This window comes from Sturnira hondurensis, unplaced genomic scaffold (genome assembly GCF_014824575.4).
Source record: "Sturnira hondurensis isolate 20B ecotype Veracruz unplaced genomic scaffold, ASM1482457v3 Scaffold0000256, whole genome shotgun sequence".
Classification (NCBI taxonomy): domain Eukaryota; kingdom Metazoa; phylum Chordata; class Mammalia; order Chiroptera; family Phyllostomidae; genus Sturnira; species Sturnira hondurensis.
This window is the reverse complement of record NW_028072887.1, coordinates 1966925-1985778: the sequence shown is the minus strand read 5'-3', so window position 1 is coordinate 1985778 and position 18854 is coordinate 1966925. Positions and strand designations below refer to the sequence as shown.

The following is an 18854-nucleotide window of genomic DNA, read 5'->3' as shown; positions in this document are numbered from 1 at the left end:
GGGTTGCAGGTTCAAGCATGCGCCTGGGTTGAAGGCCAGGTCCTCAGCTGGGGGCATAGGAGAGGCAACAGATCGATGTTTTTCTCCCTCCCTTACCTTTGCTCTAAAAATAAATACAGTCTTTAAAAAAGAGAGAGAAATATCAGCCTGAGATGACTATGAGTAAAACATCACTCCAGGTGGCGTGTGAGTGGAAAGAAGTGGCTCACCATCCAGTTTACCACAAAAATGTTGGTGGTGGCTCCTGTGTTTCTGGCCCTGGGCCAAGAACTGGAGACGTGATGGGACACAAGACTCAGCCATTGCTCTCAAGGAAGCATAAGCAATAATCTTGAAAAAAAAAATCCGTTTGGCATGGGAGTGAGGAGAAGAGAATCAACAGATAGTTCATTGGGTTTTGTTAGTTTGTTTCAGCTCTCACTGAGGTATATGAGGCCCTGTTCTCAAATTTTACAGATGGAAACAGTCTAGCTGAAATACTACTTATGAGTATTAACTCAGGTTATATCACACTACCAGGATCAGGAATAATTATTTTAGATAGTTGCTCAGAAGAATACACTAGGTAAATGATTATACCATGACTAGGTTTACTGAGAGCTTACCACATATGAGTGAGGTGGGTCATACTATCTCCTTTATATGCTTCATAACAGCTCTGTGAGGTAGATACTAAAGGTACTAGCAAGTTCCCATGTTGCAGAGGAAGAAATTGAACCTTAGAAGATCATCCAGTTAGTGAGTCGTGGGCCAGGCATTCTGATTCCATCCTCACAGCTTTAATCACTTAATCACAGTGGAGATATTCCTCGTCCTACAAGGCCAACTCTACCCTTCACAGTGATCTTGGTCTCTGCTGGGAGGTAGGTAGAGATTCATAGAGGCCTTCGGGCTGGGGTGGGACATGGGGGTATGTGTGTGCCCGTGTGTCTGACATGGGTCTACCACTCTGCCTTTCCAAACTGAAGAAAAACTAATAAGCTGGTAAATATAATTACTCGTAACCCCACCTTACAGCCGTGGAGTCAAAAACTGACCTTTTGTTACCTTTTCTTTCTCAAGCAGTCCTTAAAGTTTAGTTTGGATAGAGAAACGTGAGATGATGGAGGTGGGGAACCCAGATGGCCCTTGGGAGTCACAGATGCCCATTTGCCAGGAAGGTGACCCTATATTATGGCTTGTTCCCCAAGTGCCTTTGCCACACCTCTGCATCACCGTGATTGTTCATTGTTAAAACCCAGTGCAAGAGATTGGAACAAAGCGTTTCTGGTCTTGATCAGCCAGAGGGAAAACATGGTCTAAATTCTGCACAGAGATACTTGTTTTCTCCTTTCTAGGGAAGGGTTTACTATGAATGCAAATCTCTTGGGGATCATGTTAAAATGTAGACACTGATTCAGTACGTCTGGGGCCGGAGATTCTGCATGTCAAACAAGCTGCTCCCAGATAATGTCTATACAACTGGTCTGCAGATTCTCCTTTGAGTATCAAAGGTCTACAAGGCCATGGATCTTCATTCTGTTGCATCTAGTCTTGACCACTAGACTTGCTTGTTATGGCTGCACATGACAGAAAGTCTTTTATCTATGTGTATTTGTGTGTAAATGTATGTGTGTGTATATAAGTGTATGCATATATGCTTATGTAAATATATGTGTGTTTGAGTGTGTATGTGTTGTGGAAATAAATGAAGAACAAAGGCTACTTATTCAGAGCTCACTATAGCAAAGCAGTCGGCCACCATCACTTGCATTTGGCAGCAACTCAAGGGCAGGCAGAGGAATGGGAAAGTTTCTTAGTGGAAAAAAGGGAAAGCTTCAAGTATTCCTGATTGGAGGCTGTTGGCACGGGGAAGCTGTAGGCAGGCTACCTAGAAGGGGCATCCTCTGTGATGGTTAGGGGCACATATTTGGCTTTCTCTAGTTAGCTGATCTTAAGTTAGTCAAAAGGAAGACTGACTCTACTCTCCATCTCTCTACCCCAAAGACTCAGAGTCTAATGGTGACTTTTCTTTTTGTCTGATTCCTCCAGAGACATAATAATGGGTTCAAAATATATGATGAGAAATTTCTCAATGAAAAGATCTTTTCTGAAAATAGTTTAATGTATGAAGAACCTATCCTGTGGACCAGGGGTGAGATCCTTGGGAAGGGCGCCTACGGCACAGTAAGTTGAATGGGACACAAGATGAAACCCAAAATCCCCAGTCCTCCTTGCCCCCTCCTTCTCCTTTAACACTCTGAGTGAGGCCCCACAACCCCACTTCCTACTCTTTGGTTTAGAACTATTTCAATCAGAAGTAACAGGAAATCCACCCCAAAACTGGCCTGGGGAAAAGAGGTCCACTGCTTTGTGCAACTGAAGGACCTGGAGTAGGTGGGGCACCAAGGACAGAGGGTTTCAGGGGAGAAACCATGTCAGCAGGAGCTGGCCTCTCTCGTCCCTCCTTCCTGCTCTCAACGTCAGGCTCCACGTGGTGGTGCAGCGGCTACTGCATTTCTAGCCTCTCACTCTCCTAGGCTCACATCCAGCGGGAAAGGAATCGCTTTGTTCAGCCACCCAGAATATGTTATTAGAAGTGGTGAGAATCATGGCAAGAACAAAAGATGTTCCTTGCCTTTTGTGAATTGTGAAAAAGATCACTTGAAGTCCTAGTACTACAGATAGGATTTACATAGGTTGGCAAGGAAAAGATGGACCCCCCCAGGTAAAGCACGTTACATTTCTAGCTGGAGACATTTGAGGAATCAGTGAAAAGGCAGGAAGCATGAAACCACTGAAATCACATGACAGAGAGGGCTGCTGAATTTTCTCAAGACCTGCCTTCCTCTCTCTCCTCAGAGTTTTAGCACCAAAATAGCCCTGTTTTACTTATTACGTGAGGAAATTTCTCCAATACCACGATCTCGTGTAGTCATTGTAGCTATCTCTGAGGTAAGTATTATACCTCTGCTTTACAGATGAGAAGTTACACAGCTGGAGAACGGGGGAAGCCGGGATTCTACCGCACCCAGGCCACTTGGCGCCAAGCCATTATGACATCCATGCACCACACTGCTCCTCCCCATCTTGGCTCCATTGAAACACTGGGTTATATTTAATCATAAGGTGTCTCTTTGCTTCTAGGTGTATTGTGGTCTAACTAGCCAAGGACAGCTAATAGCTGTAAAACAGGTGGTTTTGGATACTTCTGATAAATTAGCTACTGAAAAAGAATACCGGAAACTGCAGGAAGAAGTAGACTTGCTCAAAGCACTGAAACATGTCAACATCGTGGCCTATCTGGGCACATGCTTAGAAGAGAACATCGTAAGCATTTTCATGGAGTTTGTCCCTGGCGGCTCAATCTCTAGTATTATAAACCGTTTTGGGCCATTGCCTGAGATGGTATTCTGTAAATATACAAAACAAATTCTGCAAGGTGTTGCTTATCTCCATGAGAACTGTGTGGTGCATCGAGATATCAAAGGAAATAATGTTATGCTCATGCCTACTGGAATAATAAAGCTGATTGACTTTGGCTGTGCCAGACGTTTGGCCTGGGCTGGCTTAAATGGCACCCACAGTGACATGCTGAAGTCCATGCATGGGACTCCATATTGGATGGCCCCAGAAGTCATCAACGAGTCTGGCTATGGGAGGAAGTCGGATATCTGGAGCATCGGCTGCACTGTGTTTGAGATGGCCACAGGGAAGCCGCCACTGGCGTCCATGGGCAGGATGGCAGCCATGTTCTACATCGGAGCACACAGAGGGCTGATGCCTCCCCTACCTGAACACTTCTCAGAAAGTGCGGCTGACTTTGTGCGTGTCTGCCTAACCAGGTAAGCAACTCAAAACAGAAGGAGGAAGATAAATTACCAAAGATTTCAATCAGCTGACATTTCCTCTGCTATTTATGACCCATTCAAACCCTCACTCCCGTTATGAAGAGAAGTAGGGAGTGATTTTGTGCTGAAGGGAATCATCATTAGCTGTTCTGGGTGACCATGTCCCTTGTTGGATCAGGGTATGGGGGTAATGCTTCAAGTAGAAAGTGCCACAATTAAATGTCTTACAGGGTTCTAACGAGTCTGCCCCAAGTCAACAGGTGTGCAAAAATTGCTAAAGATCTACATACTTACCTATCAATGGGATGTCTTCCCAGGGATGGGCCAATGTAAAGTGATATCACCTGTGGTTAGGTTTCCCTTTCCTCTCATGGAACCAGTGCACTCATTCCCTTCCTAAAACCAGCTCATAGAAAAATACGCGAGAAGTTAATTCATACACCAGGATTGATATGAATTGATTGGTTGGTTGATGGATGACTGACATTTAATGTATTGGTTTCCCCAGAAATACTTCAGTTTAAAGTGAGGATAAACATTTTGAGCCAAAGAAACAGGTCCCTAATTAGAGCATGTTAAGCATCAAGTTGGGGAGTATTTGGGAAAGCAGAACATCTCTAATAAGTTGCTTTTCTCCTGTTCTTTTTAAAATATATTTTATTGATTATGCTATTACAGTTGTCCCATTTTTCCCTCCCCTTTATTCTCCTCCACCCTGTATGCCCCCTCCTGCCAGCATTCCCCCTCCTTAGTTCATGTCCATGGGTCATACATATAAGTTCTTTGGCTCCTACATTTCCTACACTGCTCTTAACCTCCCCCTGTCTATTTTGTACCTACCAATTATGCTTCTTATTCCCTGTAAATTTTCCCCATTCTCTCCCCTCCTCTTTTCCATTTGATAACTCTCCATGTGATCCCTGTTTCTGTGATTCTGTTCCTGTTCTAGTTGTTTGCTTAGTTTGTTTTTGTTTCTTTTTTAAGTTCAGTTGTTGATAGTTGTGAGTTTGTTGTCCTTTCACTGTTCATATTTTTTATCTTCTTTTTTCTTAGATAAATCCCTTTAACATTTCATATAATAAGGGCTTGGTGATGATGAACTCTTTAACTTGACCTTATCTGGGAAGCACTTTATCTGCCCTTCCATTTTAAATGAAAGCTTTGCTGGATAGAGTAATCTTGGATGTAGGTCCTTGCCTTTCATGACTTGGAATACTTCTTTTCAGTCCCTTCTTGCCTGCAAGGTTTCTTTTGAGAAATCAGCTGATAGCCTAATGGGCACCCCTTTGTAGGTAACTGTCTCCTTTTCTCTTGCTGCTTTTTAGATTCTCTCCTTATCTTTAATCTTGGATAATGTGATATGATCTGCCTTGGTGTGCTCCTCCCTGGGTCCACCTTTTTTGGGACTCTGAGCTTCCTGGACTTCCTGGAAGTCTATTTCCTTTGCCAGGTTGGGGTAGTTCTCCTTCATTATTTTTTTCAAATAAGTTTTCAATTACTTTCTCTTCCTCTTCTGCCACCCCTATGATTTGGATGTTGGAATGTTAAAATTGTCCTGGAGATTCCTAAGCCTCTCCTGATTTTTTTTTTTTTGAATTCTTGCTTCTTCATTCTGTTCTGGCTCAATGTTTATTTCTTCCTTCTGATCCAAATTATTGATTTGAATCCAGGTTTCATTCCCCTGACTCTTGTTTTTTTATACACTTTTTATTTCACTTTGCATAGCCTTCACTTCTTCCTCTATTTTGCACCCATATTCAACTATTTCTGTGCTTTATACTGTGCATCTGATAGGTTGGTTATCTCTTCATCACTTAGATCTATTTTTGTAGCTTTGATCTGTTTTTTCATTTGGGATATATATATATATATATATATATATATATATATATATATATATATCATTTTTCATTCCAGGAATATATATATTTGTCTCAGCACGCTTGTTACATAGTAAGGGGCAGAGACTTAGGTACTCGCCAGAGCAGGGCAACCCTGGTCTCTGCCCTGTGGCACTGTATGTAGGAGAAGGGTGCAAGAGGAAACAATGCCACTTGCTCAGCTCTTGGTTGGGTTTCAGTCACTTCCCACACTACCCACAAGCAAATTGTGCCCTTCTGGTGCTGATTCCTGGGTTGGTGGGTTTGTGTATTTTCTAGGACCCTGTGGGTCTCTCCAACAAACACTTCTGTGAGGCTGGGAGTTTCTCCTGCTGCCACAACCCCCACAGATTTTTACAGCCAGAGGTTTTGAGGCTTTATTTACCTGCGCTGGAACCCTGGGTTGTGTGGTCTGTCTCAGTCCCCAGTTGTTTCTCCTGGTTTATCTGCACGCAAGTGTGAGACCAACTGGTCTGCCAGCCACTGCCTTGTGGCTCTGTCTTCTCTGGCCTGGCTGCCCATGTCTGCCCCTCCTACTGGTCTGGATGAATGTTTCTTCTTTAATTCTTTGGTTGTCTTTAATTCCCAGTCAGGGCACATGCCTGGGTTGCAGGCCAGTTCCCAGCAGGGGACACATGAGAGGCAACCACACATTGATATTTTTCTCCTTCTCTCCTTCCCTTCCCCTCTAAAGATCAAGAAATAAAATTTAAATAAATAAATAAATAAACTAAGCAACACACAAATCATATCACTAATAATGAATAGGGTTGCTGTGAAGGTTAAGTGAAATGGTGTATGCAAATTGCTTAGCAAAGTATGAAGCACATAATTAGGGCTCCTTGGTCAGTAACTGTTAGGGAAAATACTAACCCACCTCACCTAATTGTGTCATATGCAAGCCTATAATTATCTCCTTCAATTCTATGGCAAAACCCTAAATACTCTAGACCCTGATGTGTATGAGAGTATTCCTTGGAGTGTGGATAGTCAGGGATAAAGGGGTAAGGCACTTTAAAGTCAGAATGAGCACAAGGACTGGACAGAACAGAAATTCATTCCAGGGAGCAGTAAGTGTTAGGTCAGAGTTGCTCAAGAAACCAGATGGACACAGTGAGCCAACAAGCAGGGTTTATTAGCGGGGAATAAGAAGGGAAGCGGAGGCAACCAAGGGAGGTTGGGACTCACTCGGTTGTTCTTAGTGAAGGGTTTTTAAGTGCAAAAAACCTCGAAGGTTAACTGGTTGGGTGTCAGAGTCTGATTGGCTAGAGCTGGTTGCTCGGTGCCGTTTCTGCTGACCATTGTTCTTGATACATCTTGTCAGCCTCAGGTTAGAGTTTCATCCTGCTATGCTGGACAGGCCAACCGCAGACCCCAGTCTTAGCCAGGCATCTGTTGGTCCTGGGTAGGGTTGGCAGGCAGTTTCTCAGGCAGGCAGTTTCCCATGATAATTTTTCACTCTTCCTAGGTCTGCCTAGGTCTGTCAGTAAGAAGTAATCATGGGTGGGGATATTCCTATGGGCAGGCTGAAAGCTCTGGGAAGTGAGGCCACAGAGTTTAGCTTTGTTGCAATAGGCAGTGAGGAGCAGGGGACTGCAGAAGATTTGGGGTAGACAGTGCCATGAAGGAGAGTATTTGAGAAGGCAGGTCAGAGGCATTGCACTGTGAGTCCTCAAACAGAGGCTGCTTGAGACTTGACACTGTAAAGAGGAATTCCAGAACACTTCAGGGAAGATGAATCAGAACTTGGCGATGGAGGATGATAGGATTTCATGGTTTTGAATCTGGATAATGGAAGAAATTATAATAACAAGTTGTGAAAGAGAAATAGAGGTGAAGCTGATGAAGGTCCCTACATCTAAGGAAGCATTCGAAGCTATGGAATTGGAACTCAGGAAAGCAACCAAGTTTGGAGGCATGTATTACAGAATCATAAGACTAGTAGCTAGCTATAGTTGTGGAAAAAAAAACCTAGAGGCTGAGGACAATGTTTATGAAACTGGGAGAAGATAACAATATACATATAGCATTGTATATTGCTATATGTATAGCAATATACATATAGCAATATGTATATAGTCTAGCACATAATTGGTTAAAAAGGAAAGGAGGGAAGAGAGAAAGAGGGAGGCCAAGGAGTTGTTCCAAGGCAGATAAAGAACCAAGAGAAGAGTTTCTTCTGTCTAAGCAGAGATCATTTCAGGAAGGAGGGGGAAGTGAATACTTCAATTGCTACAGAGATGACTAGGAGAATACATTCATTAAATTTGGGAATGAGAAAGCCATGTGTTTTTTTAAAGATTTTATTTATTCATTTTTAGAGAGAAAGGAAGGGAGAGAGAAAGAGAGGAAGACAAACATCTATATCAGAGAGAAAAATGGATTGGTTGCCTCTCCTATGTGCCCTGACAGGGGCATGAATTCACAACCCAGGCATATGCTCTGACCAGAAATTGAACCAGTGGCCTTTTAATTTGCGAAATGATGCCCAACTAACTGAATCACACAAGTCTGGGCCTCATGGTTAGTTTTAACAGGGCAATTTCTGTGTAGAGAGGAATGGGCCAAAGATTAAGAATTTAAGATAATGAATGTTGAAAAAGTCACTGGTTTTGGACATTGTGTTGTGACTGATCAAGACCTCCCAGGTTCATGGCATTTGCACAGACAGAAGAGTATTCATGGACTTCTGGCCAAGATGGAGGTGTAGGTAGATACACTGTGCCTCCTCGTACAACCAAAATTAAGGACAAAAAAATTTAGGAACAAAAAATCACCCAGAACTGACAGAAAACTGAACTGTACCAAAGTCTGACAACCATTCATCCAGACTGGTAAGAGGGGCACAGTTGGCGGCCAGTGGAGAAGGGTCATGGCACAAAAAAGTGGTGGCTGGCAGACCTGGGCACGCAGGCGGCAGTTGGCAGGTCCTGGGTGCGGGGTGGCAATGAGCAGACCCAGTGAGGCAGTCAAGGCGGCTGGCTGACTGTGGTCACACATTCGCGCACAGATAAACCAGACGAAAATGGGCAGCGAGACAGACTGCGCACCCCAGGGCCCCAGAGATGGGAAATAAAGCCTAAAAGCACCGATCGAAAACACTTATGGGGGTTAAGGTGCCTGGAGAGACTCACAGTCTCACAGGAGAGTTCATTGGAGAGACCCACAGGGTCCTAGAACATACACAAGCCCACCCATCTGGGAAGCAGCACCAGAAGGGCCCAATTTGCTTGTGGGAAGTGGTAGAAGGAACTGAAATCCTAGAGAGTGTTGAGCAAGCACCATTGTTCCCTCTCTGACCTCACCCCTACATACAGCATCACAATCCTGCAACTGGGTTGCCCCGCCCTGGTGAACACCTAAGGCTCTGCTCCTCACTACATAACAGGCACAACTAGACCAAAAAAAAAAAGGCTCAAATGGAAGAATGGATCAAAGCCCCAGAGCCAATACTTCTAAGCAACCAAGAGATAGCCAGCCTATCAGATGCACAGTTCAAAATACTGGTGATCAGGATGCTCACAGAACTGGCTGATTTTATTCACAAATTAGAGGAACAAATGAAGGCTAAACTATTGAAATGAAGGGAAATGCACAGGAAACCCATAGTGATGAAAAGGAAACTGGGACTCAAATCAAGAGAGTAGACCAGAAGGGAGGAAAAAATGACCAAACAGAAAAGAATGAAGAAACAAGAATTCAAAAAAATGAGGAGAGGATTAGAAACCTCCAGGACATCTTTAGATGCTCCAACATCTAAACTATAGGGGTACTGGAAGGGAAAGAGGAAGAGCAACAAGTGGGAAACTTATTTGAACAAATAATAAAGGAGAACTTCCCCATTCTGGAAAAGGAAACAGACTTTCAAGAAGTCCAGGAAGCTCAGACAGTCCCAGAGAAGTTGGACCCAAGGAGGAACACACCAAGGCACATCATAATTACATTAGCCAAGATTAAAATGAGGGAGAGAATCCTAGAAGCAGCAAGAGATAAGTAGACAGTAACCTACAAAGTTTCCATCAGTCTGTCAGCTGATTTCTCAAAAGAGACCTTACAGGCAAGAAGCAGCTAGAAAGAGGTATTCCAAGTCATGGAAGCCAAGGACCTACATCCCAGATTGCTCTATCCAGCAAAGCTTTCATTTAGAATGGAAGGGCAGAAAAAGCGCTTCTCAGATAAAGCCAAGTTAAAAGAGTTCATCATCACCAAGCCCTTATTATATGAAATGTTAAAGGGACTTATCTAAGAAAAAGAAGATAAAAAATATGAACAGCAAAAAAACAGCAAACTCACAGTTATTAACAACCATACCTAAAACAAAAACAAACTAGGCAAACAAAGTAGAACAGGAACAGAACCACAGAAATGGAGATCACATGGAAGATTATCAAAAGTGGAGTGGGAGGAGGAGAGAGGGGGAAAAGGTACAGAGAATAAGTAGCATAGATGGTAGGTAGAAAATAGATAGGGGGAGGACAAGAATAGTATGGGAAATGTAGAAGCTAAGAAACTTGTACGTATGACACACAGACATGAACTAAAGTGGGGGAATGTGGGTGGGAGAGGGTGTGCAGGGTAGACGAGAGTGAAGAGGGGGAAGTGGGACAAATGTAATAGCATAATCAATAAAATATATTTTAAAAAAGAATATTCATGGAGCCATTGGGATGTCTGGCATGCCTTTATTCACGGTGGGTGAGCCATGCACGCTGCAAGGGGCATGTCTCCCTGCATGTCTCTTTGTGGCACATGTAATGGCCCGTGCTCCCCAGTGTGGCACCAAACAGGGAGCCCCTAGCCCCCTTTTAAATACTAGGACAAACAGCCAGCTTCCAGCCAGAAAATTATATAACATAGCATGATTCTGTGCATGCGAGCCCACTTCATGTTATGGGAACCATTTATCAGACCCAGTCTCAAGGCTACGAGAACACAACTATCAGGCCCCTTAAAGCCCATGGGAACACTGCTTCCCTTAGTTACCCAGACACCTGGGTGAGGAAGGCAGACTGCCTCCACTTACCCTACAATCCACCCCTTCTGATGTCCTCACCATACAATTTATGTAAGCAAATCTTCTGCAAGGTTCCCTTGACAAGGAGGGCAGAGTCCTGTAACCCACAACAGCAGTAGAAGCTATATCAACAAGCAAGCAAAATACAAGTGCTGCCACCCAGGACAGCAAGAACCCACCGCCATTCAGTGGTTAAGGATACCCACCATTCCTGCAAAGGATCGCCTGTCAGGCATTCAGTGGCAAGGGTCTCAGAGGCTAATGCCCATAAAGCTTGGCTAACATTGTGGTGGACATCAGGAACATATACACAGCATTCAGCCCCTAGGAGGGCACGTACCTACCTTGGGATGCAGTGAGCATGTCTAAATCCATAGGATTTTGCAAGATTACTTTTCTTAATTGATACACTTCCTCATTTAAGAGGCTTAAGGAACCATGTGTTGCATTCAATGCAGGAGCAGTGTGCAAAGCTAGAGCAGTTATCAGAGTCTCAGTGACTATGGAAGTAGCTTGAGGAGAAAAAACAGCTAATGGATAATACCTCCAAGGAGTATGCTTTACTTGGTTTCATGCTTTAAATACCTCCCATTGGCTGGCTTACAAGAATTTTCTAAACTAAAGCAGGCAAATAGGGCCATCCCCAGGTACAAGGACCAGTCTAATTTCTGGGTAGGTAAGGCCACCCATGTAAGCCAGACACTCCGAGGGCTCCAGTAGGAACTGCAGCCTATGCAACATCCCATGCCTCCCAGAAATGCTGTAGAGTCTGAGCCTGACACAGACCTGCCAGAGTCCAGACCACCTGGCATGTCCTTTGGGGTTCTCAATGCAAAGGGGAGCTGGTCCAGCTATCTCCATGGCCTCAGCTGTGGGCCGCCTCAAGCCATCCTGTGTGGAATATCTGCTTAATGGCTTGGGCTTGTCATACCACTGCTTTGTCAGTCCAGGTAGCATTCCACAAGGAATGGTCACTGTTCCACGGGTTCTGAAGCCAAGTTCAATTTGAGACTAAAGCAGGAGAGATGAGCCGTGGAAGGACAGCCGATGTGCTCAGTGAGAGTTCAGTGCAGACCCAGCGTGCTGATTAGTTAGCCACTAAGGCATAGATATGAACCCAGTACACTAAGACGTACTTTTTACTCTAAGGGCCAAAAAACAGAGCAGTTATAGGCACCAGCAAAGGCAAGTCACAACCCTCAGGCAGTATACAAGCAAGCTTCTGGTAAGCCAATGAGACAGTGGCTGGTAGAGGGGGTCTTTCTGGGCGTGAACACCAGACCTTTCATGCCTCAACTGGGGGTTCAGCATCTACTTGCAATAACGGGAGAACTCATAATGGGCCATAGGGAAATCCCAAAGGTGCCACAAAGAAGCATTTCATGGTCTGCTGGCCCTAGATATGTCACTTTTAAGACTGGGGGCCATGTCCCAATCTCCTAGGGCACTATTTGCAAGTTTCTCTCCACCCCTTGTCCCCAAGGAGCAACAAGAGTCACCCAACGCATGTGAGGGGCTTTTATTTCCCAAGGTCACATCCAAGTGGCTGTTGGCCCTCCTTCCAGGCCCTCAGGAGCCAGCAGGAGAATATTCCCATGCCTGGATTCAGAACAGTATCCCTAGTCTGTACCTGCAGCTGAATCAGCTGCAGTCCGGTGGAGCGGTGCTTCCACCTGAGCTGGACCCCACATCTGACTCCTCTCCTTTAGAGTCCGGAGGACAGTCCGTGAGCGTTTGGTCCAATCCCTCAGTGCAGGGGTGGCAGCTGCAGCGTTCAGGCCCTACTTTAAGAGGCCATTGTACCACCCGGCTTTTTTACTGGTTATATAGGAGAGTTAAAAGGACTGTGGTTATTTAAACCACTGTCCTTTTTATTCCCACTTTATTATTCCCACCTTCTCCAATTCTCATGTCCTCCAGCAACCAGTATTGTTTCACAGCTGTTACCGTGGTAGGGAGGGCAAGTGCACAGGGGGATGCTCAGCATATCCCTTCGAAGACCTTTAACAGGGCCCCACAAGGGGCACAGAATACACTCAGGAATGGGGGACACCTAAACAGTCGCACTTCCGGCCCCCACCTGTCCCCTGTAAACGAGTTTCTCAGCCCTTTTCCTATTTAAATTTTAAAAGGATATTTCCTCCCTCTTTGGGGGACATTAGCACAGCCAAATCCTCCTCTAGACACAGAGGACAGGCTTCTCAGATTATACCCCCAGGTTTTGGAGGATAATTTAGGCCTGAACCCGAGGCCAATGTGCGGACTCCAGGAGCTTGCCCTCCAGCAGTGAGCCTGGAGACCTGCGCTCACCACAGACTCTGGCTCCTCCCCGGGCTACACAGCCTCTTCCGCCAGTGCATTCAGACTCCGGCAGTGGTGTCTGCTCCCTGTGCCTTCATCTGGGGCCTTGCTGACGGGCGCCACATGGAGCCTGCCGCAGCCGCGGCTGCTGCCACCGTGGCTCTCTGCTCCCTCCCTGTCAGAGTGCTTTCTGGGTGCCAGCTCCAGCCTGCTTTTTTGAAGCTTCCGGGGCTGTGCTGCCAGCTCGAACAGCTCCTACCGTGGCCCTGCCTCCTGGTACGCTGCTGCAAAGCTTCGCTCCTCGCCCACGGCCTTGGCCCAGGGCACAGCAGCTCCTGATACTTGCCCGCAGGGGTCCCCTCCTCTTCTGATCAGTGAGCTCTGAGCAAAGCTCTCGGCGTGTCAGTGCCACCGACCAGGCCCCAGTCCTCTGGCAGGTCACTCTCAGCAACTGTGTTCCAGGTCTGTGTGGGGTGGCGGAGGGAGGGGGATTCCCAGACACAAACTTACCCCAGGTGCCATAGGCTGCTGCCCTCAGGGAACTCAGTTCCTTTGCCCTCCACCTTTTTCCCTGAATTGTTCACTAACCTGTGGAAGTGGCAGGGAGTGTCACAGCTCCACTGCTTGGAGGCTTTTCACCAGGGCACAGATTCAAGCCTTCAAGGCTTTTTTTTTTTTTTCTCTACCTCGGTTGAAACTTGGCCAAGTTGGGAAAGGCAGTCTCCTCTTCTTCAACCTTCAGGGCTTCTACTCCTCAGGGCTCTCAGAACTTTGCTGCGTGGTAGAGCCCGGTCTTCCTCTCAGCTTGCAAAGCTGAAAGAAACACCCAGCCCATGGCCCCCATGGCCACATGGGTACTGGGCTTTCCTAGGGACTTCCCCACCACCCACAGGGCTTTCTCCACTGTGTCCATGCACCACTGACATTGGGCCAGTCTTGGGGGGAACGTCCAAGCTGCTAGGAGCCCTGTCACAGAATACTAACTACTGGTGACCAGCCACTCCAAGCCTCCTTCCCTCAACCCCAACCTCCACCCCTGGCCCCATACCAGTCTGTGAGGAATCCTGCCGACTATGCCAATTATGTTGTGACCATTCAAGGCCTGACAGGTTCATGGTATCCGTGCAGAATATTCATGGAGCTGTTGGGATGTCTGGAATGTCTTTATTCACAGTGGGTAAGCCATGCACCCTGCAAGCTGCATGTCTCCCTGCATGTCTCTGTGTGGCACATGTCATGGCCCACGCTCCCCAGTGTGGAACCAAACAGGGAGCCCCTAGCTCCCTTTTAAATACTGGAACAAACAAAACCAGCCTCCATCCAGAAAATTATATAACATAGCACGATTTCGTGCATGGGAGCCCACTTCATGTTATGGTAACCATTTATTGGACCCAGTCTCAAGGCTATGAGAACACAACTATCAGGCCCCTTAAAGCCTATGGAACACTGCTTCCCTTAGTTACCCAGACACCCGGGTGAGGAAGGCAGACTGCCTCCACTTACCCTACAGTCATATCACGGAAGTTTGTTGGGACTAGAGGAAGATGGCAGCTTCCTCTATTTCCAGGTAAAGGAAAGAATTTTTTTGTTGTTGAGACTTTAGTTTTAGAGAGAAAAAGGGAGGAAGGGCAAGAAACATCAATGTGTGGTTGCCTCTTGTGCACCCCCTAGTGGAGACCTGACTTGCAAATCAGGCATGTGCCCTGACTGGGAATTGAACATGTGACCCTTTGGTTTGCAGGCCAGCACCCAGTCCACTGAGCCACACCAGCCAGGGCAGGAAAGGATTTTTTAGAGAGGCAATTTCTGCATAATTTGAAGGCAAGAGAAAGAGCCTCCAGGAGGGGAGAGGTTTTCATTTGTAAATGATTTATCACTTTTCCCCCCCAAAGTAGTTTACTTTTATTTCTATTTTCATGTAGGCTATTCTTAGTGGTTATTTGCTTCAAAACTTACCCAAAGATGCCAATTTAACCAAAAGAATGCCTTTGGAATAGGTCATTGCAGATAACTACTGACTGGTTTATTAGTTTATTGACTGGTTCACTAGCAAAAAGTTTTGGTTTCTCGAGGTGAAAAAAACAAAAGCACAATTGTACTACTACAATTGAGCAACTTCTCCTTTTACTTTGTGTTTCTCCAAGAGTGCCCAAATAGGATTATGTCAATCACCAAAGAATACTTAAATGTTTCCTTAACGGCTTTTCAATTCTGGATTCCAGTGCCTCAAAATTTTAAAAGTAAACTTTTTTAAAAAAAGATTCCCTAATTTATTTATCTTTAGAGGGGAAGGGAAGGAGAGAGGGAGAGAAATATCAATGTATGGTTGCCTCTCATGAGTCCCCTGCTGGGAACTAGCCTGCAACCCAGCCATGTGCCCTGAATGGGAATCGAACCGCGATGGTGTGGTTCGCAGGCCCATGCTCAATCCACTGAACTACACCAGCCAGGGCTTTAAAAGTAAACTTATTGCTAGTTAGAAGTGCATTAAGCTCTTTGAAAAATTATAACTTTACTTGTGTGTAAATTATACCCAAAACTGCCCTGGCTGGTGTAGCTCAGTGGATTGAGCATGGGCCTGCGAACCACACCATTGCGGTTCGATTCCCAGTCAGGGCACATGCCTGGGTTGCAGGCCAGTTCCCAGCAGGGGACTCACGAGAGGCAACCATACATTTCTCTCCTTCTCTCCTTCCCTTTCCCTCTAAGGATAAATAAATAGTCTTAAAAAAAAGAATACTAGAAAAAAATTATACCCAAAACTGAACATAACCCCAATGTGAAAAACAGGGCCTACTTTTTAATAATAGCAACTATTTTTTAAAAAATTGCTAAGTGCCAGACACTGTTTAAAAGCTGCACATACATTCTTTAATCCTCCCAATGAGTTAGGTATCAGTTATCCCCATTTTGCTGAAGAGAAAAAAGTTTGAGTCACTTGCCTAAGATCACACAGCCAAAAACTAGAGCTGGACTCAATCCATCTGCCTGACTGGCAGACTATACTTTCATCTTAACGTTGGCATTTTGAGTCAACTACATCTAATTGGCATGCACATTTGGGGGTGATGCTTCTCACGTTTTTTCTTCTTCTTAGGGACCAGCATGAGCGACCTTCTGCTGTTCAGCTTCTGAAGCACTCTTTCTTGAAGAGAAGCCACTGAATATACAAGACTTTCCAGTTCCACTATAATGTTAATTGCTTCATTGTGGGAATGATGGTTAAAGGACCTTTACTTTCCTACTGGAATGTCAATCTAACCCAATTTCACCAGATCCTACAGTGTCACTAACTGAAAAGTTACATTAGCTCTTCAAGCTTCAGGTGTAATTATTTATGTATATGAGAAAATTTTCTTCAAAACACCTTTCCCAGTGTTTACAGTTTTGACTACCAGGAACTACAGCCTCTATTGCTTATGCAACATTTCTTTTTATTTTTGTCTTGACAATTTTAATGTCATTGGTTTAAAATAAATTGTTAAAAACAAGAAAATTGTATTTAATTGCTTTGTTGGTGAAGGCACATTTCATTTTTATGAGACTTGAGGAAGGTGAGCAGAGACACTAGATTCTGTCCATTTTGGCAGCAACCTTAACCTTGCAGTTTATGGGAACTTCAAGGTTAATAGGAAGAGCTAAGGGCCTTGGTGCTTCATTGTCAGAGGATCCCCAAACTCCTCTGAAGACTCCACCTACAAGAAGCTGGATTATTCACTGTGGCTTCAGAAACCTCAGGCTGCTTTCCTTGTAGTACACACAGTGTGATTTGAGGTCTTCACTTGTTTGCAGAGTGATTTAGTTCATTGCCACATCTGGAACTAGCTAAACCTAAGCCAGCTGGTGGGATAAAGCTAGATTGGGTAGAGAGTGAGTTAGCACACACAAACTTTTCAGGGCACTTTCCTCCTCTCATCCCCACTTAGGTTACTCTCACCTTCATTTCCCAAACATTGCTAAAACTCACAAAATGAACACACACACAAGTTGTCAAAATTACTACATGGAAACCCTTCTTTTCAGTTGGTGGACTAAGTGTAAGTGTCAAGTTTTCTATAGCTGTCAACTCCACCCACCTACTGAGTTTCATCGAGACTGGTTTTAGTTGTATCTGTATTTTTTAAAAACTGGCTGCTGTCAGTTCAACATGGTACAGCGATACCCTTTAGGTGTATTCTAACACCAGTTGTCAGATTTTGTTAAAATCAAGCTGCCTGCTTCAAGTTTTTGAAAAAGAAAAGTGAAATGCAGTCCAGGCAGTCCACCTGAAGTAAAACAGGTTTTACTTTGGTCAAACTGTTAAAGATGGGTTTTTGTGGGTGCATCTTCCTTCTTTCTCTCCAATTTGTACAGTTCTCCCAGTTGACAGGAATTTAAGGAATGTGTCCCTCTTTCTACTTACAGGCCGATCTCATTCTATTGCATTTTGCTTTATTGAACTTCACAGATGTTGCATTTTTTTAAACAAATTGAAGGCAAGACCCTCCACCAGCAAAGGTTACAACTCATTTTATTACAGTGCTTTGGAACTGAACCTACACTATGTGTGAGTTGCACCTGTACTTGTATATCAATATAACCTGAAACATCATTTTGATAAAGTAGGGCTTAAATTAAAAAAAAAATAGCTGGGACCTTTAGTATTCTTTAAAATCTGAATGGTTTTATCTTACTTTGGAGCAATTATTTACATTGTAGCCAATTAAACTTCATGGGTAAAGGGCAGGAAGATGTTTATCATATGTATGCAAATCACAGTAATGGACACAAGCATTTGGTGTTAACAAACCTATTTGTCTTTTGATACGGAACTCTGAAGAGTTTTGGAATATTAAACAGAACCTTCAAAACTTATATATGGTTTCAATAGGAAAGCCTTGGTCTTAAGGGCTAGTTCTATTGACCTGTTTGAGACATAACAGATTAGCCTTCTGCTCTTATCAGTGCCCAGATATTTGACCCCATATAGCTTCCATAGTACAAAAAAGATTTGGAAGGAGAATGGAGTACAGACAGATGGGGGTTGGGAGGGCTACCATTACGCACATCATTTAATTCTTGCTATTGTTTGGGTTGGCAAGTAGTGGATGAAGAACAGGGCTCAGGCCTGAATTTTCTCAAGGTCATCTAACTGGTAGGAGGGAGTTGGGACTGCCACCCAGATTTATCGGACTACAGGGCATTTTGCTTGCAACCTCACAGATTCGTACTTTATAAATAAAATCAGTTACATAAATTTTACTCAAACTTCACTGAGATGTTGATAGATTTTTATTACATTAGTGGTGTGAAAAGGTTTTCTCCTCTTTGATCACCTCTCTTTTTAGTAAGTACAATGCACCAAGTTTTTCACATCTGAAAGTGCATTATGTGCTGAATCTCCCTGTATGCTCTGGACCCCATGCTCAACCAAAGGCAATTTAACTTCTTGAGTAAACTCCTGCAAGTACTTCCAACTCTACGGCATTTCCCTTAACTTGAGCCTACTTAAGCCCTTACCATCTCCCAGTGGCTGATTCAGGGGCTGCCACAGTGGAAGAGTGAGTTCTAGAGTATGGGATCAGAGAATACGCTGTAGTCTACCTTCCTTGTTTCGTCCTGTCCCTCCTGCATGGCCACCGCAACACTCCTATCCCTCCACAGTGTAGTTGGTAGCTCTGAGCAATAAAAACCCCACTTGATCTGCTCAATGAACCACCAAAAGCCTCCATCACTTACTTACTGGTCAAGTATTCCTCTAACTTGTCACACTTGTATTAATTCAATTCAAAGCAGCTACATAATGTAAAAACTTGTATTTACAAAGGCTTACCAGGTGATGTCAAC

At 44.5% G+C, this 18854-nt stretch overlaps 1 protein-coding gene across 1 annotated transcript in view; it reads left to right on the top strand.

Annotated features, from left to right (window-relative positions):
• The window catches only part of MAP3K19 (mitogen-activated protein kinase kinase kinase 19), an 86591-nt gene extending 70288 nt beyond the window's left edge, over positions 1-16303 (top strand). Inside the window, exons 12-14 of the mRNA XM_037069700.1 lie at positions 2032-2166; positions 3127-3824; positions 16126-16303. Of these exons, the coding sequence (XP_036925595.1) occupies positions 2032-2166; positions 3127-3824; positions 16126-16192 (900 nt within the window). The 3' untranslated portion in view covers positions 16193-16303. The remainder of the gene's footprint in view (positions 1-2031; positions 2167-3126; positions 3825-16125) is intronic.
• Positions 16304-18854: the final 2551 nt, after the last annotated feature.